Genomic DNA, 26,177 nt, shown 5'->3' with positions numbered 1-26,177 from the left:
CTGGCGCCCTAAGAGAGCGCAGCTCGGTGGATTACGCCCCATTACATACCCACACAAAAATGAAAACCTATGTTTTTAAAATATAAAAAGTTGCACCTGCTGCTATAACAAAAAGAACCCCCAAAAGGCAGAGGAGGCCAGCAACCCGATTCCTAACAGGCACCCGCTCTTCGCGGCTGCCGCGCCGGAATCTCAGCGCCTCCCGAAGAGCCATGCGCCTGGCGCTATTTATAGCCGGGGGCCGTCTCGGACTGTACCACCGACGCTCGCCGGGGCCGCCGACGGGGGAGGCGCGCGGGGCCGGCGCCGCCCCACGCCGTCCGGCTCCCGGCCGCCGCCCGCCGTCGTGCGGGAGCCCCCCGCCATCGTGCCCTCTTCGGTCCCCGAGACCCCTCCTTCACGCGCGCCCTCGCTGCCCCCACCCCTGGTCTGACTGGGAACTTGAACCGGTCCAGCCTGTTTAAACGGAAAGGACAGAGATCCTGTCTGTTCAATGTAAAAAAAAAAAAAAAAAAAAAAAAAATCAGATCAGACCGAAAGAGAGAGAGGGAGAGAGAGAAGAGAAGAGAGGAGAGGGAGGGGGGAGAGGAGAGAGAGCGCGAGCGCGAGCGAGCGAGAGAAGAGAAAGAGAGCAGAGAGCGAGAGGAGAGCGAGATATAGCGAAACCGAGGGGGAGAGAACCCGAGTGTGTGTATGCGTGTGCGTGTGTGAGCGCGAGCGAGCTTGCGAGGGAGAGGAGCGAGAGAGTGCGAGCGAGAAAGAATAAAAGGAAAGAAGATTTTCTCTATGTATATAAAGATGGCCACGTTAGCAAACGGACAGGCTGACAACGCGAGCCTCAGTACCAACGGGCTCGGTAGCAGCCCGGGCAGCGCCGGGCACATGAACGGATTAAGCCACAGCCCGGGGAACCCGTCGACCATTCCCATGAAGGACCACGATGCCATCAAGCTGTTCATTGGGCAGATCCCCCGCAACCTGGATGAGAAGGACCTCAAGCCCCTCTTCGAGGAGTTCGGCAAGATCTACGAGCTTACGGTTCTGAAGGACAGGTTCACAGGCATGCACAAAGGTGAGTGCACCTTTCCCTCCCAACTTTGCTGGGGAGAAGGAGCTGGCGGTCGGACCGGCCGGCAGGCGACGGACTAGCGAGAGACGGCGCGAGAGGGAGCCTCGGGCGGACGCCGAGGAGGGAGGCGCTCGGGCAGCGGAGACCAGGACTGGGTGCGTGGGGAGCTGTTCGCTGGGGCAAGACTGGGTTTGGGGCGACGAGCTGATAGAAGCGGTGCCGTGGGGAGAGCAGTGGGCGCAGAATATGAAGAGAAAGACAGAGAGGATCGAGGGGAAATAGGGCTTGAATTTTTGGGTACAGCGACTTAAGTGATTGGGACGGGGACATCTGCACCGGCCGAGTCCGGGACGTTGAGCAGACTGGCAGACGCGCAGCCGACCAGGGATCGAGGTGCTGTCCATCGCCGTGGTGCTGAAAATACTAAGAGGAGATGGTCTCCCCCTTCTCCGCTCCGGGCCAGAGTAGCAGGAGCGCAGCCGTCTAAAAAGGAGGGAGGTGACAAATTCAAAGAGATATTTTTATTTCGCTATCAGTGTAACAGTGAACGCTCCCTGTGGATATGTGTACCTCAGTAATCCGGTTGTGGTGTTAGTGGTGGGGGAGGGGGTTGGATGTTTGAAGGAAGGAGGGACAAAACCTAAGGCAAGAATTAGCAAGGAACCAGCCATCCCTTGGGTGGAGTGGGGAGTCGGGGAAGCCTGAATGATCCCCTTCTCAGGAAAGTAGAGCTTTTGGGGGAGGGAGGAAGTCTGTGTTTGCAAGATATGCATTTTAAAAGGGATAGCCTAAAATATCCCAAACTCACCATGCAGAGAGGTTTATAGTACGTTATTTCTCTCTCTTGAAGCAGTTATTGCTAGTGAATACTTGGGGGAGGGAGAGACAGAATAATCAAAGAATTAAAACCGAGCAACTTTTTAGGAAAGTGGTCGTGGGAATTGTCTGAAGCCTACCTGTGTTCTCCTTGTTTTATTATCTTTAAGGCAGAGCCCCAAATGTGTTCAGTTGTAGAATGTGTGTGGGCGGCTGGTGGGTGACGAAATTAGCCCAGTGCTCCGCTCTCTAACAGTAATGTATCGGATGTGCAACGGGGATTAACCGGGGCTGGAGCCGTGTGGGCAAGTTAAATGTTTTGTGAGAGAGATTGATCGGCAGGCAGAGAAGGAGCACCGGGCTATGGAAGTTGTAAGGGATGTGTATGGACATTCTGTTTTTAATAAACAGTAGTGTGGAGAGCCACTGAAGACGCTGTGTTAGAGCTAGTGGCTTTAAGGATGAAAACACACACACGCACATGCACACGCACACACACCCACACACAGAGAGCAGCCTCATCCTCGGCCACAAATGGGCTATGAACAGAGCCGATCCTCCAGCACATTAGGTGCAGAGCGCAGAGCTGTCTGGCTCTCTAAGCAGCAGTGGTTTTCACTATCACAACCTCCCTCCTTCTCCAGCCCTCCCTTCATCCGAATACTAAGCACAGCTCCAAACTCTTCATAGTTGGAGTCCCAGAGAGCAGTTTTTATTGGCTTTAGCATCTTCCAGCTTGCCTGCTGAGGAGTAAATCTTAAAGTTAATGGCATGTGGAGTAGTACAAAAATACAGCAGAATGGAAATATACTGAGTTTTTTGGGGTGGGGTGAGGGTGGGGGCTGTAATGGAGAGAGAAACCAACCTTTATCCAATATGGAGAAAATGTCTGTTGAGAAGATAAACTGGAAAGGTGGAATGGGGAGGCAGTGTTTAAAATATTTGATTCTTTCCCCCCCTCAAGTCAACCATATCTTTGTAGTTTTTCCCTTTCCAATCAAGCTCCCTACAAGCTAATCAAGGTTTGTATCAAACCTTTGTCATTCTAATACGTCCCCAGATTTAGACATAGCAATGATTAAAATTTTAAAAGCATGGTTAAGGAAATCCTTTGCCCATCTTAATGATCAGTTCTTGTGACGATTTAAGATTTTCAAGTTAGAGAAAAAAATCAGAACCCACTAGAGGCAAAAGACAGTTGTGAAGAGCTGAGCTTCCTGGGATCTGGGTTGGGGCAGTTTATTTTTTTTTTTATTTCAAATGAAGATAAACTTTAACGATATGCCTCGGTTTCTTCTCATGAGCCCTTCTTGCTGGTGTCATCACTGTTTCTGATGTTATTTGGACTCCCTTGTATTGTAGCAAAGAAGTAGAATTATCATCATTTGCATAAGGAAGGTAGAGAAGCTTATGATATATGTAGTTGTATCATATACATCATAACATATATATACATACACATATCTGGCCAGGATTCCTAGGACAAGCAAAACTTCGTTTTCTAAATAATTCTTCCCCTAAACTGACTCCCTCCGTGGCAGGCAGGCCCGTTGGCTCCAGCATGCTGAGTGCCTGCTTGTCGCAGCTCACCCTTCACAGCCTGAGCATTTATTTTCCCTATGAAACTTCCGGCCTCTCCTTCCCTCAGATTTTTACAGGCAAGGATGGGCCACAATATCCCTAAGAGTGCCTGGAAGCTCCGGGAGAGCTGAAAAAAAATGAAACAGTTTCTGAGATCTGGTTTATTCAGTCCTAGAAGAGTTTGAACTCTTCCTTCAGTGATACAGCCTGATTTATTAGCTAATCCTGATAAAATAAGCCTCCGGCCACCTTAAAACATTACTTGCTTGCCGTTGGTGATTAATTACTGTTAAGTCAAAAAGCACGATGAGGCTTGAAGAATGACGGTTGCATTTGGCTTCCAGATTTTCCCCAACTCTAAATTGACAGCATGAGGCTAGGGATAGAAACATGCCTTTGTTAAGCCTGGTTTCAGGGCATATTTGTGGCTCTTTCTTTCCCCTTCTTGAATTTCTAACTTCTAATGAATCATATGGGATAAAATTGAGAGACATCACAGAACAGTGGCCTCCAGTGTGGATGGCATATATATGGTATTGGTGAAAGAAAGAAGGAAGGAAGGAAGGAAGGAAGGAAGGAAGGAAGGAAGGAAGGAAGGAAGGAAGGAAATAAAAGAAAAAGAACTAAAAATTAAATTAAATGCATGAGATTTCAGGTGGATATCTATTTGTTGGCCACCTGCCATTTCAGGTAACTAAAGAAGGAAGGAGTTCTAAGGGTTAATGGAATACCTGCCATGCGTAGAGTGAACCTTAAAAGGCAATTACTCCAGTCAAATTGGGAGTCTGTGGAGGAGGGAGTGGGTGGGTGTTTTGAAGCAAACCTAGCGGTATCAGAGAAAGGGTTTTGGGCTGGGGTGGCAGCAAATAGCAGTTGTGAACTGGGCTAATTACTGTAAAGGTAACTTCACCCCCTGAAGACCAGAAAGCAATTGGGCAGGGGGGAGATCTGGGTGCTAGGCAGAGAAGGAAAGGGGGAAAAAAAAAAAGCCCAGAATTACAATTTGAAGAAACACCACCTAAATAAGAAAACCCAGTTTAATGCCACTTCTCGCAGCTAACTCCGAGTCTTGTTTTTTATCCCATTAGAAGCACTTTGAGAAAGATTGTTTTCCCAGGCTCCAAAGAGAAAGACAATGTACTATTGATTAAAAAGGAGAGAGGCCAACTCCTGGGGTAGCAGCAGAAGTGAGCTAAGGACCAATTTTGCCCCTTCCTATAGAATTTTTCTCCCTTGGAGAAGGGAACAGGTCACCCACTGGTCTAGTTCCTCCCTTCTGTCACTTTTTATTTCTTTCTCTTTCTTATTTTTATTTCTTGCAGAACAAACTGAGGCAGTGACTTAAAACACACACATATGTAAACACACACACACATACATATTGGATCACACACGAACAAGCCCGCAATCCATTCATAACTTTGGTCTAGCAGGATAGGAGGCAGCAAAGACGGAGTTACTGGAAGACATAAAGACTAGTGCTCTCTGGATAGCCATATTATAATGCATTATCTTTGAAGTCATTTAAGTCCAATTTAAGTGGTATTTAGTATAATATTTATGAATTAATGTAATCTAAACATAGGGCTGTCCCCAAAGGTTTAAATAGCCTTTACTACTGATGTGTGCTTGTTCCCAGAGCCTACAATGCTTTTTAATATAAACAGCCAAGTCCACGTCACAGCCCCTCTTGTTAACCAGTCAGAACACATCTGTGGCCTGGGTAACCACTTTGCATTGAGTTTCCCCCCCGCTGCATGGAGGAAAAGCTACTCTACTGGCAACCCCAGGGGCTCCCAATCCAGGAGCTACAGCTGCAGGAACTTTAGCCCCTCATACTTTCACACTACATCCAGAGGCAGGGTGGGGACAGAGTAATGGAACCTTCTGTGGATAGAACACTGGAGAGTATATCATTTTAAAATATACTCCTCAGCAGATGCACAACCTCTCACTTCAATGGTATCTGAGTAGGAAATGCCTGAAGCCCCACGATGTGGGGTGCCTTTGGGAGAAAGGGAAAGGGCAAGGGTTATGATTATGTTTTGGTGATTTGTGACCATCTTCATGAAATTATGTCTCATGTTTTCATGTAAGATGTAACAATTCTCAGAACATTGAGTTTCCACCACTTGACTTGAGCTGAGAGGGCTCGTTGTTTTTTTTTTTTTTTTTTCTCCCTGAGGTAGGCGAATTAAAACCAGTGAGGCTCTATCTGATTTCCGTTTTCAAATGAGTCTAAGAGACAGTGAAGCTGAAGTATCAGCGTGGGCATATGCTCAATTAAGGTGAGCTTTAAAAAAAAAAAATTACTTCGAAAAATAAAAATTCATTTCTGTCCAGGGAAAGACGCTGATAAAATGAATGGCTGGGCACACACCTATAGTTTTTAAAAGAAAGATATGCCTTGTGAGAAAGAGATATGGAAAACGGGATAGCTGCAATAAGAAGAGAAGAAAACCATTTTTAAAAAAATATGTTTCATTAAAGAAAATGAGCAATAGTAGTCATTACAAAAAAAAACCCTTCAAACTCCAGATGTTGATAAGTATCCCATTTAGGAGCAAAGAAAAAAAAATTGGGGAAATGATCACTTTATTTAATGATCGGTGGTTATTTTCTGCTTGTGCATGATTTCATTTATCTTCTAAACAGACTTCCTCAGAATCTATACACACAGATAAATGACTGTGCACATGTGCACGCATATGCATCCATGTGCAAGCATGACTAAGCGCATCCCACACGTGTGGGAACCAGAGCTGGCCTAGATTTCACGGCAATTCAACAGGGAGACGTTAACCCTCTTTTCCCCCCTCAGCTTTAATGGCAATTCTAGATTGGGTTGAAAGAACCCCTTGGCATACTTTCACTCTCTCCACCTGCTCTAGTTGGCTGGATGTTTATGGTTCCTCAAACACGAAACAAAATAAAACAAAAAGAAAAGCTTTTCTTAAGGGAAGTGATAGCTTGAAAACAACCCAAAGGAACACAGTTACAGAAATGCACGCCACGGATATGCCCCTCGCACAGGCGTGTCGTACAGTTCACAGAGCGCTTTTAACGAGCTGGTTTGTTTCCAGGGCCATTCATGATGCCCCGTGATCGCGCCACACTGCAGCAACTTGAGCTTGGCCATCGCTGTCACTATTATTAGGATTGTCATCCTCATTATTATAATTTATATACCAGGATGGGAGACGAGCTTCTGAGTGACCCCTGAGAAGACATCTGAGACACCACCTCCTTGGTTGAGAGCTGGTCTGACTTACCTCAGATAGATTTGGGGAAAACACGGCACGACTCACACCTTCCATGTTATCAGAAGGTGGTCCATTTATAAATTGACCGAGTAGGGACCTACTAACCAGGATTTGGAGTAGGCAGGCCGTAGAGGAGAGGGAGGTGCAACAGAGAATAAGGCCCACCATTGTAGGCAAAAAAAAAAAGGAAAACAAAGTTGTAGGGCCAAAATGCCAGCAGGAAGCTGGGAGCAGTGGTTGACAGTGGCTGACACTGCAGCAGCTTCTGAACTTGGAAGGAAAATCCCATGTGACATGCAGAGAGAATAGCTAGACAGTGTGAAAATCTGTATGTTCCTATGGGTACGAGAGGATTGAGAGAGGGAAGATGCTGCACCCTGTGTAGGTGTTGTGTGAGTGAGTGTGTGTGTGTGTGTGTGTGTGTGTGCACGCGCGTCTGTGCGTGCAGAGAAGCGATGACAAATTCAAGTGGCATGAAGATGCTATTAGGGGTAATTTCATCTTGCAAGGCTATATGCATGATCAAGAAGACGGTCCGTGAATAAAAGGAAAGAATCTTGGGAGAATGACGCTGTCCTTGTGATTCCATACATGTTCCACCTCAGAACTCTTGGCTTGGGTTTGTCAATGATCTAAGTTTCGATGTGCAGGTGTGTTCTTGTTTGCCTGTCTAATATCCCCACCCAGAAGTCCAAGTTTGGGAGAGGGTTCCATCGCCTCCCACCCATCACCCTTTGAAGGCTTGCTTGCTTCTGCTCACCGATCGACTCATTTTAGAACTGACCTTTCATCCAGGAGCTGAGTGGCCAGCCGCAGAGCCCAGCTCTCTGCAGAGATAGTTCCCTCCACCCTCTTCATTCCCTTTCCCACCGCTGCCCCTTGGCATCCCAGCCTTGCTTTTCTCTTGTAGTGTTTTCACACACACCCATATGCTCGCGTGCACACACGTGCACGCACACACACACACACACACAGGACTTGGCCACGTCAGTCAAGTTGGGCACTCCAAGCAGAATGCTGCATTTCTCCTAAATGCAAGCAGGATGTGGCAGGGAGCCGGCTGCCCACCTTTTGGGCTTTCTACAGAAGCTCGTTCACCTCCGTTACCTTTGCCTTTTCTGAAGGCCTTTAAATACACAGACTCTCCAAGAATCACGGAAAGCACCCAATCCTACGCAGATAGCCTAGAGAAGGGAACAGAGTCCTCCCCAACTTTGTGGTAACCCTTTTATTATCACCCTGCATCTCCCTCTTTTCCTTCTTCTCCTTGCCATTTAAAATGCTCTCGAAAACCCCAACATGAGACCTGAAGAAGAAGACCCATGTTCCACTTGGCAACATGGGGTACAGTTAAAGATGCCAAGGCAGAAAAACAATGACAGAGGTAGAAATGGTGGCAGAGGAATTTCCAGACTGATATGCTTGCCCTAAGGGCATCCTCCTTATCCGCTCATCCAGTTTCCAGTGGCTCTGGGTGAGTATAAAGCTGGAGTTGAAGCCCTGCCCATAGGAACCAACAAGGCAGCCAGGTGGGCAGGCCCGGGGTAATTGCCCTCCTTTCTGGGTCCCTCTGTGAGTAGCAGGGGATGTTTGGGAACCACGCATTTACAGGCTTCTCCCCTTCCCCCTGCTCCACATTTGGTTTCTGCTATACTCCCTTGTATCTCCCCTCCAGCATGAGCTGACTAACACTCGTCGCACACAGAGCGATTCCCAGCAGCTTAGCTCAGGAACACATCCTACGAGGCCATCTGCAAGATGTAAATAAATGGGTGCCCTCATAGAGACAGACGTAGTTCTAGTTCCGTGAGGACAGAACAGCCAAAAATATTGATCAAAGCTCAGGAAAAAAAAAATGACAATGTGCTGGCCTCCAACAAGAGTTTAAATGACAGACACTTCCGAAGGCCGGCTCTGGACAGCGCATCAACTGACCGTGATGTTACTTTATTGCAATACACTCGGCTTTAATTAATTATCACCTTTGTTGAAAGCATCTCCAGATCAAAGGTTTCTAGATACCGAACAAATCTTACTACAAAGCCCCCATGCATTAGGCTCTCCCACAGCTCCCTGGCCAGGCAAGTGAGCCTTCTTCCCATTTTCTCCCCTCTGCCTTAGCTGTTGGTGTCCTCCTCTTTGCTGAAGATAAAAACAGTTGCTCTGTCTTAGGATCGTGAGGGGTGCCGCTGGCCAAGGGCAGGGGGCTGCCATTCAGCAGCTGTTTCTAAAATTAAACGAGTCTTAGTTCACCTTCCAATCTCTCTGGCTGAAATGGGGAGTGTCGACAGAAGAAAAGAGTTCATGGAAATGCAAAAAGTGTGTATGAGAGAAAGTGTGTGTGTGTGTGTGTGTGTGTGCGCGCGCGCGCGCGCGCGCACGTGCACAAGAGCCGGTGTGCACATCCACATAAATATTATGGGATCAATACATTTCACATCCGCTGCCCACACCTCTTAACTTCTCCCTCCTGTCTCTTGAGCACCTATGCTACCGTCGTATTTCACTCTGAGAAATGCTTGCAGCTGAAGCGTGCATAGATGATGCTGTATTGAACCAGACCATCGTTTGGATTCAGTTGTAGAGTCTGGGTGCCCATTAAAGGATGCTTCTCACCTGGAGTAGGTGGTGCCTAAAGAATCCACTTCTCAAGATATGACAGGAACCTAACTCCCCAGAGTCCCCCAAACCTACAAACTGACAGGTGACTTACTTGAAAGCAACCCTTGGAGTCATTCTAGGCAGATTTGAATGCCATACGTGGCTGTTTGTTCATTATTCTAATTTAATGATGCAGTCACACCTAATTAATCCATGTCTGGTTTATTCATACATTATGTCTTAGGATCCAAAAGATCTCTCTAGCTAGCTGGCTTCCCTTTACAGGGCCGAGTGAAGAGTCTTCCCCGACAAGTGAGCGTGTCTGGGTCCAAACAGGAACAGGTCCCTGTAGACGGATGTGATAGAGGCACTCCCTGATGCCACTGTCCACGCAGATAGGAATGGCAGCAATCACAAAGAGATGTAGCAATGAGATCTGTGTGCCCAGGCAACACACACATGTGAGCACACTGTGTGCGTTCTCCCACAGAACCCCGCTAACAAGCAACAGGTGACACCCCCATGTGTAACAGTGAGGCCTCGTGGAGTAGCAAGCGTTCCCATGACTGGGAGTTTCCCCGCAGAAGGTTGAGAGGCTGAGCTGAGTCAACCTTCCCTGTCTGGCTTTAAGAAAGTAGAGTGGGATTCAGTACTGCCACTGCACAGAGAAAGCGACTGAGGCTGGGAGCAGCGTGCCCCCCAAGTCAAGCCTGCAGCATGGCCTTCAGCGCACCTCCCCGTGGCTGGTTCTGGCCAGACTGCTCCCAGCGAGTGCTGTCTCTTGCCTGGCAGGTACATTGACAGAACGAGGCATCAACCTAATAATATCCTTATAAAGCCAAGCCTCCTGCGCAAGTCCTAGGAGACAAGAGGCATCTAAAGATCAAACACTACATCACAGTGTATTTGTAGGAACTCTCTGATTCTGCTACCTCCCTATAATGCTCTAATTGACTATTTGATCAGCTCTAAAAGGGCTGGTGTTCACGACAGACTCACATACACATGCACACTCTCATACGCATGTACACACACCCCCACGCCCACATACCACATAAGCACATGCACACAGACTTCCTCTCGCACATGCCCATGTACCCACACTAGCTCACCTAACGAGGGTAGATTTTCACAGGAGATGCTTGAAGGTGAGTGAAAAGCACACACCTCAGATGATACATGCCCTTCCAGTAATGGGCTTATCAATACCTCTTAAAGGAATATGACAGCCAGCCCAAAGTGATTCAGTTGTGTGGACAAAGGTCAGCATATAGATATCCATTATTAATAATATCAATATCTTGGTTGACCAATGTAACCAGAAACTGGATCATGTCCCTGCTGATGGGCAAGGCAGGGAGGACTCGGTGGCAACAGCAGGAAATTACGCCCATGTAAAATTAATCATATTGACTGGTGCTAAGAATATATGGAGAGGCGAAGATGCTGGGAGTGTTTGCCGTGGTGGGAGACGGGGACCTTGTTCCCAGAGGCTTTATGGTCTTGAGCTCCTGGAAGGAGACCAGGGAGATGGAGGCGTCCCTGAGTGACCGATGAGAACACTCTCCCTCATCCGGCCTCTGCTTTCCAGCGGGGTGAGGCAGAGGAGACATGTTCTCTGAACAGGAAAAGAAAGAAATAGGATCCCCTAACCATTATCCACCCAACATATCCATATCTTTCTGTCAAATCAATACTTGGCTTGACTTGGTCTCACCAGATGAGGCACAGAGAGCATTCTTGCACCTGCTGTGTGATGAGGTCTACCTCTGAGGGGGTGGCATGAGCCTGAAGCAACATTCCCAGTTATGCAGTGGGATGCTGGTCCTGCAAGCTGCCAGTGTACGCTCTGCAACGTAGGGGTCCCAGGAGGAAAAGCATCTGATCAAATCAATCACCATGATTGGGTTCTTGGCACCAGCAGAGCCGGGGGCTCAGGGCCTTACCCCGTCATCATTGCTGGTAGGAGCAGGAATATTCTGGATTCCAGAAAACCATTGCTCACTGAGACTCACCATTAGTCACAGTGAGTGGGAAGGAACGAGAAGGCCATGTCTTTGGCCATGGAATTCTCTCTGGGCATGCCCCTGACCCTTCACCCCCTCGCCCTGCAGAGCCCCCACTCCAGATGTTCCTGATTCTCCTTGGCAGCCCTAGCAACACCTGGCAGGGTGTTCTGAAGGGGGGAGAGGAAAGGAGAGATTCCCAGTGGCTGGGAGCTACTCAGACAGGGAGAGAAGGAACAGGGCTGGCCAGGGAGACCCAATAAGCTTTCGTATCATTCCTTTCCTCTGTTCCCAGTGCTTGTGGTCAAGGCAGCTGGACGGGAGCCTGTCTTAGAGGCCAGGTGCCATGGTGGGGAGAAGGACTCTGAGGTGCCAGGGAGATGCTTTCATTGTAACTGAGGGCGAGGAAATGGTGCCTCTGGCTGGGATATGAGGTGGGGCCCCTTAGGGCGAGGTGCTCCCCTTCCAATAGGGAACACTTAGGCCTCAGCAAACAGGCCGCGTCTGATCCTACCTTACCCTGGTTGGCCTCCCCCACGCCCCACACCAGGCCTGCCAAGGTGCAAGCTCAGAGTCCCACCTAGGTGCTTACACCCAGCCCTTGGGCCAAGGCCTTGGCCAGTTTCTGTGCTCCTTCCTCGGTGGCAATGGCCCAGCTTTCCTAGCTGAGCCCTAGCCCCTGGGACCCCCGGGACAGTTCCCAGACCTCAGGACTCGCTCCCAAACACAACAGGGACTCAGCATGGCCACAGAGGATGAATGGGAGGGCGGGTCCTGGCGATGAGGTCGTCCTTCGTCCAGAGCCCTGTCCCCTACTCGGCCCCAAACCTGGGTCGAAACAGCACTAGGAGGATATCCCAGAGCCCAGAATCCACGCCCCACCTCTAGGCCTCTCCTTGGGGAGGGGCCCCCACATCATGCGTGTGCGAGGGCTCCCCTCTCCTCCAGCGGCCGCCTGCCCTCTGACGGTGAAAGGGGGAACTTCCTGCGTGCAAGCGCGGACCCCTGATGTCCTACCGCAGCGGCCCCTCCGCCGCCCAGGCTTCATGTCCAGAAGCCGCAGACCAAACCTCTCCCGCACCCCATTCCTTACCCGTACCGTCGAGGGTGGGCCCCTTCTCTTCTGAATGGGAGCCCCCTACTTGAGTGGGCGGTGCGGGACCCTGGGCCACATACCCTCATTGGACAAGTCAGTCGTGAGCCTGGGGCACCAGCCGAGACGCGGAAAACAAGAGAGGAAATCAGGAAATTCAGGAAGTATTGTAGTTTCAGTCCACACGTGAGTTTTGTTTCATTTCAAAAATGAATAGCTGGTTTATGATTTAGTATGTGTTTTGTTCTTAGTTCCGTATGTTGGGGCACCAGAATCTTCCATACTCACAACCCTGTGTCTGATGAAACAGGCCTGGGCAGAGGACTGAGCCGTTAGCATACCCACCACCCAGGGCCAGCTGAGGCCCCAGGGCAGCGACCTAAGTCCAACTGGTCATCAGAATGAAAGAGGCACACGGCAGGAGAACCACCACTGGCTTCTTTCAAGGCTTCATTTGCTCTTCCAATTAAAAAAAAAAAAAATTAAGTACAACGTAAGACTTTCCTCATCTTTATATTATTTCAGCAAGTCAATTATTAGATTTATCGTAGAGTCAATTCTGTTGTAATCGTGTTGGGCAAGTTTGAAAACCCCCTGGAATGAAGAGTAAAGGGTGATACGTGGGACCAGGCAGCTGCGTTGGTCCCCAGAGAGGAGAGGAGCACACATTGCAGAGGGTGTCTCAGCGCAGGGAAAGCATGCCGTTAGGCTGCAGGGAGTGACCACTTGGCAGACAGGTCTCAGTGGCTGGCTGCTGAGATGGGAGGGGAGCCCCCAGGACCAGGGCTCCAGGTCACACGGATCTGCCCACCCCCCCTTTGTCTGGACTCACACTGTCTCCTAGGCCTTGGTTTTGTGTCTCCCTTGTTTCTCAGCAAAACATTCAATCTAAATATTCTGACCTGTCTCGGCTGAGCCGATGCTTTAAAGTTGGATCCATAGCAGAGGCCACACCCCAGGGAAGAGCATGTCCCCAAGACCAGCAGAGGCAGGAGGAGAAGCCTGCTGAGGCAAGAGAAGGGACGTCATCAACTCAACTGCAATTGGCTTCCAGGATGCCCTCCCCACCGTCCCCACATGGGGAGCAGGGCAGGTTTCCGCAAAGCAGTGAGCATGTGGGGTATTCCATTGAGATGGGGGAGATGCACCGTCCCTCCATTGGAAAGCCCTGTGTCCGATGGGGCAAATACAAGCCTCCCTCAAGGAGGCCCAGATTCATGTGCCCCTTTGGTGTCTGAGGGTCAAGCTCTCTACTCGGAAGGTGGGAACCCACCCTCCCTACCACAAAATAACTGAAAGTGATAGAGGGTGGCAAACCCCCAAATATAGAACTACCCAATGCAAATGTCCAGTGTGAGGAATGAAGGAACCCCAAAAGCAGAGTAATCAGAGAGGAGTACAGGCTTCCTGCCGGGGCACTTGGCCTCAGACTCCCAGGTAGAGAGGGGTGGCAGAAGCCACAGCTGGCACAAAGGAAAGAGATAGAGCAGGGAGGCTGGATTATTGACAGGCCTGGTTGTTTTGTTTTCTTTCATTCCATTTTATTTTGTTTTTGTCCCACTGCAGTGCAGGCCCATTCTTAGGCTGGTGGATGAAGGAGTGTCTCACTTTGAATAAATCTCAGCATGGCTGAGAGAGAAGAGGTGGGGGTCAAGGGTAGGTGGGTGGGCTGCAGATACGGCCAAGGAAATGAGTGACACTCACAGAAGCTGCAAGGCCTGGCCTCACCTGCTTTAGGGCTCCGTTTTCCCAACTACAGCCCACTTGGTCTAAGAAATTACTCATGGAATATTTAAACCTGTGCCCACGTTCCCTGTCACCGAGGTGGCATCCAGACTGTCCCCCAGAGGCTCACTCAGCTGAACGTCCCGCGTGCTAAACTGTGGGGTTCTAGAGGTTAGAATCTCCCCACACCCTCTGCCCTTCCTCTGTGCCGGCCCCCAGCTCAGGAATGGCTGGAGGCATCCAGGCTGTGGGGATGAAGCAGGGGCAGCATTTCCTGGGGCGACACTGGTCTTGCAACGGGAGGAATCTTGGTAGACCCCGAGAAGTACTGCTCCCGGTGTAGACAGCACACCTGGGTAAGGGTGCCAGAGCCCCCGGACAGCCCCTTTACTGCAGGGGAGCAGTTGGGGTGCCTCTCCCATCTCTGGGAGAGAAATGCAGCCCCGAGGAACAGGAATAGATGAGGTGACTTTTGGGGCCCCAGACACAGGATTATTTGTGGCTGACTCCTTCGGGGAGGGAAGCTCCCTTCATCTAGTCCTTCCACGGAACTTGACCCTGGCGTCTGCTGACCCCAGGGATTTCTCCAAGGCAAAGCAGAACTGAGCTGTGGAGGAGCTGCAGTAACTATACCCTTCCCCTCACCGCAGAGATGTGGGACTCAGTGACGTGGTCTTCCGGTGCCCTCCCCACTCTCTCCTTCTACCACCCCCAGAACCCGAACTCCAAGCCCCAACCTTCGTAGGACAATGGTCCCTAACACAGAGTGACCTCTTTTTCCTATCCTTTCAAAGTCCTGCCCCTTGCTGATCTGACAAATCAAACTGGACAGATGTGTCCCTTGCGGCTAATGGACATTAATGTGTTACCATTTCTGGTGGCACGTGCCTCGTATAGGGACCATTTAGAGCCCAGACTGTAACCTGAAGAAGCATCTCTAATCGGGGAATTTCCAGCATAGCCAGGCCAGAGGGAGGCCCTGTGAGAATGGGAGGCTTCTGCCTCCTCAGAGGGGCATGGGACTGCCTGGCCTAAATCTGTGTCACTGCGGACATGGAACACCACCTCCCACGCTGCAGGGTCAGAGGAACCCAGGCAGCTGAGGCCCAGATCGCCCTGCCCATCTCCCAAGAGGGCCGGTGCATCCAGGGGGCTGCTGTGCCAAAGGTCTAATCAAAGATTAAACAGGGTCAGTAATCTTAAACCAGCGTCGTCGTATCTGGAGTGCCAAGTCCCTCCCCAAGAACAGCCTGGCACAGTAGACCTTTCCAGCTCAGCTTTGCCTGGTATGCTGGGGTGGGGGGGCTTCTTGGTTCATGCCCCAATGTGTGCAGAAAAAGGGGAGACACACGGGGACATGGCATGGAGAGTGGCTCATGGCTTTCCTCCTCCATTCTATTATTCATTTCCTCTGATTTTTATCTAATCTCTCCTGATTGTCCTGGTGAAACTTAATAGACAAAGTGAATTTTTATTACATCATCAATATAATCTCTAGCTAATCAGCAGACACGGGGCCACCGCAAGCCCTATAGCTCCTCATCTGGCTTTATAAATTGTAGGGACAATCACTGCCAAGTGCCACTCTTCCACCTCCTCCCGAGAGGCCTCTCCCCGCTGCTCCCCTTCCCCAGACCTATTCTTGCAGGGTTCTGCCTTCCCGTGATCCCCCCGCCCAGTGGGCCACGTTGCCAGTCGATGAGAGATGTCTTCCCCATTCGTATGTATTTTTAGTTTTCTCCCTCCCAGCTTCAGCTGTTAAAATCACAAATCTGGGGCTTGTGTTTCGAATGCCAAAATAGCCTAATGTTGACTGATTTTGATTGTACTTTCCTCTGTGCTAGGAATATGAGATGTCGTAAGATATTATATAATTCTATGGATCACAGGGCATACTATAAACCATATTGTATACTCAATTAAGTCATATTATATACTGTACCTATAGAACCTAGAAACCAAAGTGTTTCAGTCATTTAAAGTCAAACCATGTATCTCATACACTGTATCATAGATGTTAAATTATAGATTTCACTTACATTATAGTATGCCTTCCATTTGTATAGCATTTTAATCTGTAAAGTGCTTTTTTGTATATTATCACTTTTATTCCGATTGCAACCAGGTACCGTTGATTCTTTTTTTGTAAAGAAAAATGGAAAAAGGATCATGAAGGAAAATTACAACCTGGTCAAATCCTGCCAGGATACAAGAAAGCAGCTTAAAACAGGAGCTGGCAAGCCAGGAAAGGGACATGGGCGAATCAGAGGGGCAGAGGCCTGGCTACTCACCAGACAGCTTCCTGGGGCCTGGCCTGCTGGGCCGCCCCTGGCCAGAGGGCAATCATAATTTAAGAAATGGTTTGTTTGGGAGGGTTTTTTCCTACAAACCTGTCCAAAGTTAAATGTGAAACTGAATACACCCCCTTGCAAGACATCTCCTTGGGGACTGGGCCCATTCAGAAAATGAGGCGGTCTCCTTCCCTACCGTCTGGGGGCGGGCCACACATCTCTGCAGTGGTTTGGATTTGGGGAAACCGGCAAACGCGACTTAGGGTCAAATCCTATAAATATGGTGGGTGGCTTTGTGCATCCACACCCTCTACTGCTTGGGGGGAGGGGGATTCCGCTTCTTGCAGGCAGATCAGAGCCCGCACTGGGAATGACCGGCCATCCTTCACCGAGGCATTCCTCCCATTTCTGTGCTAAAGGCAGATTCAACACGTATGCTCAGTGGATGGTTTGCGTGCATCTGGGAACAGGGAACCTGTAGTTAGATGGGTGGGACGTCTGGGGGGCGTGGGACGGCCTGACAGTTTGAGGAGTCCTGTGTCCTCAGAGGGGCCCCTCGGATACGGCCATGGTTAGCCCTCTGGACACTGTCTGCTCCAGAAGGGGCTGACATACCTACACTGCACTGCATCCCGGAGCGGGGCCCTCGGTCCTTGCCCCAACATGGCACCTGGCTCAGAGTCTCAGCTTTCTCCTCTCTCAAGTCACTGCAATGACACCTGCTCACCCCCCCTCGTAGGGTCATTGTGGGGATGGAATGAGCTGAGAGGAGGGAAAACATGGTGTAAAAGTTAAAATCTCCAGGGTCGTTGTCATGTATTAAGTGCCAGCACCCCCATCAGACCACAGGGAGCTCTGACAGTCCTGCTCGCTCAGAAATAGGACACGCGGGACAACATTGGGGCTCAAGAATGGAGAGGAGGAAATATTGACAAAGCACCTACCCTGGCACACACACAGGGCTCTCGCTTAACTCATTAAATCCTCGTGACAAAACTGCGTCAGAGATGTCACTGTGCCCCTTTGAATACCAAGGTAACGGAAGCTCCAAAAGCAGTAACTTGACCAAGGTTATGGGCTAGGGAGATGCAGAACCAGAATATGCACCCCAATTTGTTATATTCTCAAGCCCACCACATTTCTGTGACTGTAGGTCCCTTTATGGAAGTAAATAAAAAGATCATCTCTTCCATCTCCTTCATTTTGCAGATGGGGAAACTGAAGTCCTGCGACATGACAGGCGAATGTTTTCCTAAATCATTCCGCACTGTCTTCTATGAAGGCTCTGAAAACATGTGCGCACACATGAACATAGACACACACATTACAGGCACAGATCACTCACAAGGACACATTCGCATACAGATACACATATATAGACGCACAAATAACACTCACTCAGAGACACATATAGGAACACAATTATGGGCACTCGTACAGGTACTCATATATACACAAGCACACACACTCAAAAATACAGATACACACCAACACAATTCATAGACGCATACGTATAGAAACATACTGATACAGGCATAGACACACAGAGAGAGATGCACGCACGAGCACAGATGCATATGCTCACACAGACACACACACTCACACACTCGTTAACAAGGCTTAAATAACCATAGGCCGTAGATACAATTCAGCCATGTTACTCGTTAGAAGGAGAAGTCAAACCAGCTGATTTGGAGAAAGGGACAACAGGGGCCCAGCTTGGAGGTAGTGAGGGGGTACAGTGGGTCCCTCAACTCATCGTTCAGCCCTAGGCCAGAGGCCAAAAGTCCTCTTACTCACACTTGTGTGGCCCAGGAGCCCCGTAAAAAGGCCAAGGCCAAATCCTCATTAGAAATAAACACATAAACAGAAGGTGTTTGCTGAGAATGCTCCCTCTGCAATGTTTCTTCTGCGTCAGCCCACAGGATCCTGGCCAAACTTCTGCTCATCTGACCAAGACCAAAAGCAGGCCCTGGAGAAATTCTGAGCAGGCCTCCGGGGCCACCCAGCTCCATGCACAGGCTATGGACCGGTCTCCTCTAGGTAAAGCCAGGCGGTGAGCAAAAGAGGCACCTCCAGGAAACGACAATTGGAGGGAGGAGAAGAGAGCTGTGGGTTTACAGCCAGGGTCTGTCCTGGAGGCTGGCACTCAGGCTGCCTCACTGTGTGGCTCAGGGAAGGGGGGAGTATGTGTTTGCACACAGAGCCCTCTGGTGTCCCTCCGAGCCTGCTCCCAGCCTGCAGGGTTCCTGTTGTCCATGGAACCACACTTGGCTCAGGCTTGACAGAGAAAGTGGCCCTGTCCTTCTGTGTTAAGAGAACACACACATGTATGCACACACAGACACACACACTCACACACACAGTGAGCAAAGGATTGGTAAATGCAAGCAGTGCATCGGAGAACGAGAAACCTCTGGTTTGCTCTTCTTCGGACTAAAATCCAGGGGTTCTGGGAGTGAGTTCACTAAATTTCCACCATCTGCAGGCTAAGCAGACGGCTTGGAGGTTGAGGCTTTCGGGGATAATGTGGCAGGCCTGCTCTGCCATGCATGGGCTTGAGCCATGATTGCTGGACAGGACATGCTCTTGGGTGCCTATTGGGTGCCATTGGAGGGGTGCCTGTGGTGCCTGGCCTCTGTGGACGTGCCGTGCTGATCGGGTGTGAAGGATGAGGTCATGGGCACCTCTGGGGACTGTGGCAGACAGAGGGCTATGAGTGACCCTGCTGTGGCTTAGGCTTCCGTCACACGGTGTGTCTGATAGAGGCATGCCGTGTGGGTGCGTGTTGTCTCCTTATGTTTTGCATTCATGCTGTGTCCTGTGAGCCTCTGGTGTGCACGCGTGCATGTGTTGGTGTTGTGGGGGTCAAACTTGTGTGTGTCAGCTATAGGACAGCTGTGTTTTCTACTCTGGTTTTGGAAAGAGAAGGGAGGGTGCAAATGGGGTTCTCTGTTCCCCCCCAGGGCCACAGAGCTCCCTCCTCTGGGACTTGGTATCCAGGCGAGCCCTCCCCTTTCTCTCAGACCAGAGGTATCTCATGCCAGGATGACTTCTGCCCCCATCCTACAGCTCTGAGTCTGAGCCGAGCTCCAGGATCTGGAGCCCCTTCCTGCGGCTGCCATAAGAGCAGTGTGTGCGCACGCGTGTGTGTGTGAGTGTGTTTGTGTGTGTGCGTATGCACACCACCACCTCCATGTGAACATACAGAAATAGCTGGTGAGGCCCAAGTGAGGAGCTGTGCAGACGTGTATGCTCATACGTGCTGAGTGTAGGCAGCCATGTGGGAGCTGTAACGGGCATGGGTGGGCCAGTTTTTAAGTGACAGATTGTGTGTACATCTATGACTAGAGTTTCTACCAAGTGCCTGTATAAAACAGCAGAAAAGATGGGTCCAACTCCCTGGGTGGGCACTCCTGCAGTTCTCTGCCAATTTGTGCAAGTGTGGGGTCTTTTTTAGTGGCTTGTGGCCAGGGAGTCGGGGGGGGGGGGGTGGCAGTGTAGGGAAGGTCTGTGGGAAGGAAGGGTTTCCCACGTGTGGTTGTAGCAGCCGAATTGGGTGGGGCGCCGAGACTATGTCCTCCAGAGACCTCGCTGCTTTCCTAGAAGCACGGCTGGGCCATCTATGGCATTTTTTCATATTCTGCCCACAGATACTCCTGGGAGACTGGGAGAAAAGGGGGTCAGTCAGGCCTCCTCAGCTCCCCAGAAGATAACCCTGAGCACCTAGCTTCCTTTGGAGAAAACTGAAAGGACAGAGCCGTGGGGGGGCCGGGGGCAGTGCTAAGGGGCAGCAGCTGTGGGAACAGGGAGCCCCCTCCCCACTGCCTCCATCTGGGCGGGGAGCAGATGGTGCTCGAACCAGATCAGCAAGGGGCCAGAGGTGGCACTTAGAAGCAGAGTGTCCGGGGGAAGGACAATGCAAAGGAGGACCGGGGTGGAGCCCCTAGGAAATGCTCTCTGGCTGAATGCATTCCTGCCCACCTGGGTCTGTCCTGCCTCCCAGGCACACAGAGCCCCGAAACCCAGCCCACCCACCTAGCTACAGGTGCCCCGTTCCTTTGCCTCCTCTCTGGGCCACTTAAAGGCTGACGCAGCTACTGGGTGCAGACACAAAGGGCTGACCCTCTCTCAGTCTGGCCCCAGCATGAGCTCACTTTGCTCCTAGGTGGCAGTGGGAAGAAGGCCAGTCCTACCTGTTCCCAGGGGTCCTGGGGTCTTAGGCACAGATTCAGCAGTTACCTCCTTCACTCACCTGGAGGGCTTGGCCACGCTGGCCCCCAAGGGCACGACCCTTTGCTCAAACACAGGGTTGTGATTTCTGCTTTGCCCCAGCGTCCTCAGCAGGCAGCTTGCAGGTGCACAGAGCCCTTCCATGAAGCCTGCCTTGTCTTCCTGCAGCCTAAGCTGGACCCTGACCCTCCTCCGCCTTTTCCAGGATCCCTGACTCAGGATCCTGGAAATCTAGTGAGAAATGAAGATCTTGGCCTCTGCCCCAGACCTTATAAATTCCCTGAAGATGGGTTCAGGGACTCTGCAGCTAGATCACCACCTCAGGGGTCTCCACATGTGCCAATGCCTGGTTCCCCAAGCAGCCTTATGGCAGCCGCCCAGCCCCAGGGGTCAGTGCCAGGTCCAGATTGTAAGGACACTGTGGCTTCCTCCTCCCTCAAAGCTGGACACCATCCCAGTGTCCCCTAACTTCTTATGCCTGTTCTGCCTGCTTTGTGGCCCCCAGAACCGTCTTCTTCTCCAGGGCAATGACCTTCCAGACCAGCAGGGCTATGTGCTTATACCATAAAACACTTCCTAGGCTGTCTTCATAATTGCCAGAAAGGATATGTCTTCCCCACCTGTAAAAAGAAGGTCCTGATCTCACCCTCACACATTCACACACACGGACACACCCCCAGATAACAGGCACTCACACAGACAGACACAGATACACTCACACACAGATACATTTACACACACACAAGACACAAACATACACTCACACAGATGCACACATACACAGACACACACATACACAGACACACACACACACACACAGAATGGTACACTGCACCTACACCCAAGCAACCCCTGTGATAATACATTATGTTCAAGTTCTTCCTCATATGTGGTTTAAGCTATTCTCTTCCCAACTCTACGGAATCATTGTCCTGCACCGCACCTCCCACAGCTTCCCAGGCCTTCCCACACCCCATTCAGTGGGCAGGGGAGGGCCCTGGAGATAGCACAGGCAGTGGTGAGGTCAAGCCCCAACTGTTCCACCGACAAGCCGTGTGACCTTGGGCAAGTCACTTTACTTCCTGGGCCAGCCTCAGTTTCCTTGTCTAGCAAATGGGAATATACAGACTGCCTAAGTGGGTTAATTTTGAGTATGCAATGCAGTAAAAACTTGGCCAAGACTCGGCACAGTGCCTGGAATGTGGTACGCCTGTGGTAGATTGTAACTGTGCAACAAATGGGAAAGATAAAGAATCAAAAGGATTCGCAGCTCAGATCCCTCTGGCCTCACTGCCCTTACCCTCATGCCTCCCTTCTTGGGAGATCAGTTCCATCTCTGCACCTCTGCTCAGGCTGCCCCCTCTTTGGTGCACCCTCTTGCCTTCTGCCTCCCCCAGACCAAAGCCTGCACCCCTGCAGACATGGAGCCTCCTTCAGGAAGCCTCTAACGGCGGGAGTCTTATCAACCTCTAAATTCCCCAGAGCTTGAAATTTCCCCCCAAAACCCCCAGACCCACTGTACCACCCCAGCTGCTGGTGCATGTCCATCCAGCCTCTCCTTCCGACTGTAAGCTCCCCAAGACAAGGCACGGCAATGGCATCGTATGCCCAACAGACATATCTTTGGCACGGATCCTTCACTCACCTGGAAGGACTATCATTCTGGCCCTGGCAGAGGCCGGTTGCTGTTTTAATATTACGTTTATTATAAACGTTTCCATTGTGAGCGATACCCGTCATAGAAAAGACAAACAAGATGGGAAGGTAGCAAGAAGACAAAGACACCCATATTTCCATGTCCCAAAGAGAACAACGGTGAATGTCATGGTGATTCTCCTTAGGTCTGGCAGGCAGTTCTACCCATAAGCCTCATGCAGTCTGGACTGAGTTATTTCATACCTGCTGCACACCCAGCACTGGGCTGCACATTCTGTGAGAAGTTAGAAGGAAGAGCCATAGCCCCTGCTCGGGAAGGCTCACACATTCAAGAGATCACACTGGGAAAAACTATGCCCAAACCATAATTAAAACACCATCTACCCCAACTCACTACCAGCAACTCAACTTGAGCTGCTGTTGTGTACCCTCCGCTGCCCTCCTAGGAACTGGGAAGATGTCCAGCTCCAGGAAAGTGGGCCAGACGGTGACCAGGGTTTGGGTGTGAGTGGTACGCCTGGGTTCTAGTACAGGAGCCCCTGGAGTAAGTCACTGGGCTTCTCTAGATCTGCATTTTCTCCCCTGGGAATGGAGATCAAATTGATCACCTCTCGGAACGCTTCCTGTTTCACTGTCTGTCACACTCTATGATGTGAAGTTTGTGCTGGATTTAGAGTCCAGGGTGGCACAACCAGTAAGGACTCTTGGAGACTGGGGGCAGGCGTGGGAAGATTTAAGGAGCTGCTCAGAGACCGCAGCCAGGGATTGGAGGTAACTAGAAATGGTGAGTCCATGTAGGGATCGAAGGCTTCGTGAACAAGGCTAGTCATGGGTTAAAATGGAAATGGGGTATGATGGTTGGCCCTCATGAACACCAGGTTCTCCCCAAAAACAAAGGAGGCAGTGGTGGTGCCATGGAGAGAGCTCTGGATCTGGAGCCCAAAGACCTAAGTATTAATACTTGAGAGCTGGGCGATGAGCACGGGCATTTTAGTCCCTGAGCTCAGAGCTCTCAGCCTGTAACTGAGGACTAACCACACTGATGAGTCCACGGGTTACTGTGGCAATTAAATAAGAATATATAGCAACATCTAGAACAGGCATGTATAACGGGGACAATCATAATAATAAAAGAAAAATTGTTACCACATCTTTATCATTTAGCATGTGACCAGCACACCACCAAGCATTCTGAGGTGCTGTCTCATTTAATACTCCCAGTTCCCCGAGGAGGAAGGTTCAGTGTCTATCTCTGTCTCCCAAACAGAGGCTCAGCGAGTTTAAGTAACTCTCGAGGTCACACAGTGAGGAAATGGCGGAGCCAGGATGCCAAGCAGTGCCTGCCCCCAAGAGACGTGGGCTCGGTACAGAGTGCTTCTGCCTGCTGTGGGTACGCCCCATATGTGCGGATGAGGACGTCTTCATGTGTGCAAACACCATGATGGAAGGTCAGAACAGCCAGCTCCTGAAGTTCAGTGGATACACAGCAAGCGCTCAATAACGAGTGTTTATTTATCGCTTCTGTTTACGGCTTGTTTCCTAAAGTGAATTGTTTGTTTAAGCAAGGAGCATTTACCTTTATTACAGTCATTGGTAAATAAAATTATATTTGCATTTCCACAAATATGTATGAGTTTAATTAGTCTTGCAATGCGTACACAAGAGCCAGTCCAGGAAACACATTCATGAACTCACACTTCTACCCGACGCAATAAAAAGCCTTCTCAAACAAACACCGTCAGGATTAAAAAAAATCATTCATTCACAAATAGTTATTGATCACCCACTCTGTGCCAGGCCTGAGTCCAGTTGATGAGACACATAATGACCAGGGCAGATAAACTCCTGGCTCTCCTGCAGCTTCCATTTCAATTAAGTGATAAATTAAAAATTAAAATTAAATACCTGCTAATATATGCTACGCTTAGGATTAAAACGTATGGATGAGGTATCGAGTGTCTGGGGCTGCTCGATGCTGTGTGATCAGGGAGGGTCTAAAGACCCTCAGGTGCTGACAGTAAAGCTGAGATCCAAACAGCAAGCCGAGATGAAGGGAAAGTGTACTTTGGTCTCAGGGCACAGCAGTGCAAAGGTCCTGAGACAGGAATGGGCTTTACGTGTTCCAGAGACAGGAGAAAGTCCAATGTGACAAGATCGTCGTGGGGGTGACAGGGAGACACAGGTGGAAAGAGGATGTGGGGGCAGATTGTGTCTGATTTGGCAGGTCAAGGGGGTGCTGAATTGTATCCTAAGTGGAGTGAGAAAGTGGAAGGAGCAGGCTTTGTGTACATTTTACAAAGGTCTCTCCAGCTGCTGTGTGAAGTCAGCTGTGATAGGAGAGCAGACGTAGAGGCGGGTGGCCAAGGGAGGGACGACTGGCGTGTGCATTAGGGTGGGCAGTGAATATTTGAAGACTAGATGGGCTTGGGATGTTTTCGGGAGGACTTGTTGATGGATTCGATGTGGGGTGAAGGGGAAAAGGGGAGCCCAGGAAGATGTGAGCCACTCGGTAGCAAGTGAGGCCGTTTACTGGGAAGGAATATGTTTTAGAGGTGAGAGATCAAAATTCCATTCTGGCCAAGCTGAGCATGGAGTGCCAGTTAGACATCCAAGTGGAGGCATTAAGAAGGCAGGTAGCTATATGAACCTGGAGCTGAGTGAAGGCCTAGGCTGGAGGTATAAAGATGAGAGGCATTCGTGTGTCATGACATTTAAAGTCATTTATAAGAGAACAAATTAAAAGAGACTTAGATATGATTATTGTTCGTCCTAGTGTGGTCTGAGCCTCAGTTAGGTCACGGACACTGAGTCAGGCATGCATGAAGCCTGAAACAGGATCCTGAGAGCCCTGTCCTCCCCACACCCCTACCCCCACCTTGAGGCGGGTGCTTACCAACACCGGACACCGCTGACCCTCATTTTGTTACTCATGAAGGTAGCAAAGGAGACAGTTCCTGGCACCTCAAATCCCCCCGTACCATTTCCCCAGAGCTTAGCTTGGGTCTGTCCTTCCCATGCTTTCACCTAAGTCCCTCCTGCTGTCGTTTCATTCCCTCTGACTTTTGTCAAGGCTACTGCCACAGCCCTTCCTTGGAGCATCTCTTTCCCAGGATGCCAAGGTTCCATTCCACCCAGGAGGCAGAGTAGGAACTGTCCAGGGGTGAGTCAGCCAGATTCACAGCAGAGATGTAGGTCGCAGAGCTAGCTCCCTCCTCCCAGAACTGCAGCGGCTGAGGCCTCCCCACCCTGCCTGCCCTACCACCCAGGTCCTTGTGGCCTGCACATCCCTGCCCCACCACCCCCGCCAGCCTGACCTCGGCAGCGGCCTCTCTGAACCCCAAGAAGTACCCTACATAGCCTTCTGTTTGGCCCCCAGAGCCACCACCAAAGGCAGACTGCTGGCCCTTTTTTCTCTCTTTTAAAGTTAAAACTAATAAAAGCAACACACAACAAAATAAGCTAATGTTTTACTTAGAAATTACAGCCGAAATCATTCACCCCGACACCTGGGAGGATCCAGCGGCTAGGTTAGGGTGAGGGGCCATGCAGGAAGAAGGTGCCCCCAGAGCCACAGGCCTGCCTGCAACACCCAAACTGCTCTCCTCAGACACCCCGGAGCCAAGCCTCCTTCCTTCTCCCCGTCGTGGAGACACCTGGGTCAGAGCCTACTGCCAGGAGGGTGGTCATGTGTGAAGGCCCCTGTGAAGAGTGATGGGTAGGTGGATGGAAGGACTGATGGAGATACGGAGACAACGTGCTATCACTGATCTGGCAGGAACAGTAAAAATGTGCCTGTTGTCGACTTCTCTGACATGCCTGGCTGAGCTGCCCACATGGCCACAC

The 26,177-nt window shown here is 50.4% G+C and overlaps 1 protein-coding gene across 50 annotated transcripts in view; it reads left to right on the top strand.

Moving 5' to 3' along the window:
* Nucleotides 1–543: 543 nt before the first annotated feature.
* CELF4 (CUGBP Elav-like family member 4) overlaps nucleotides 544–26,177 on the top strand; it is a 298,098-nt gene continuing 272,464 nt past the window's right edge. For 26 of the 50 annotated variants that reach the window (XM_033087280.1, XM_033087296.1, XM_033087277.1 and 23 more), the window contains exon 1: nucleotides 572–1,072. In XM_033087280.1, coding sequence (XP_032943171.1) covers nucleotides 787–1,072 — 286 coding nt within the window. In that variant the 5' untranslated portion in view covers nucleotides 572–786. Of the gene's footprint in view, nucleotides 1,073–26,177 lie in introns of all 50 variants that reach the window. The other 24 variants (XR_004421054.1, XM_033087266.1, XM_033087264.1 and 21 more) reach the window with 4 other exon arrangements.

The sequence above is a fragment of the Rhinolophus ferrumequinum genome, chromosome 19, assembly GCF_004115265.2.
Source record: "Rhinolophus ferrumequinum isolate MPI-CBG mRhiFer1 chromosome 19, mRhiFer1_v1.p, whole genome shotgun sequence".
Classification (NCBI taxonomy): domain Eukaryota; kingdom Metazoa; phylum Chordata; class Mammalia; order Chiroptera; family Rhinolophidae; genus Rhinolophus; species Rhinolophus ferrumequinum.
The sequence above is the reverse complement of the archived record's forward strand: the minus strand, read 5'-3'. Positions and strand labels throughout refer to the sequence as shown.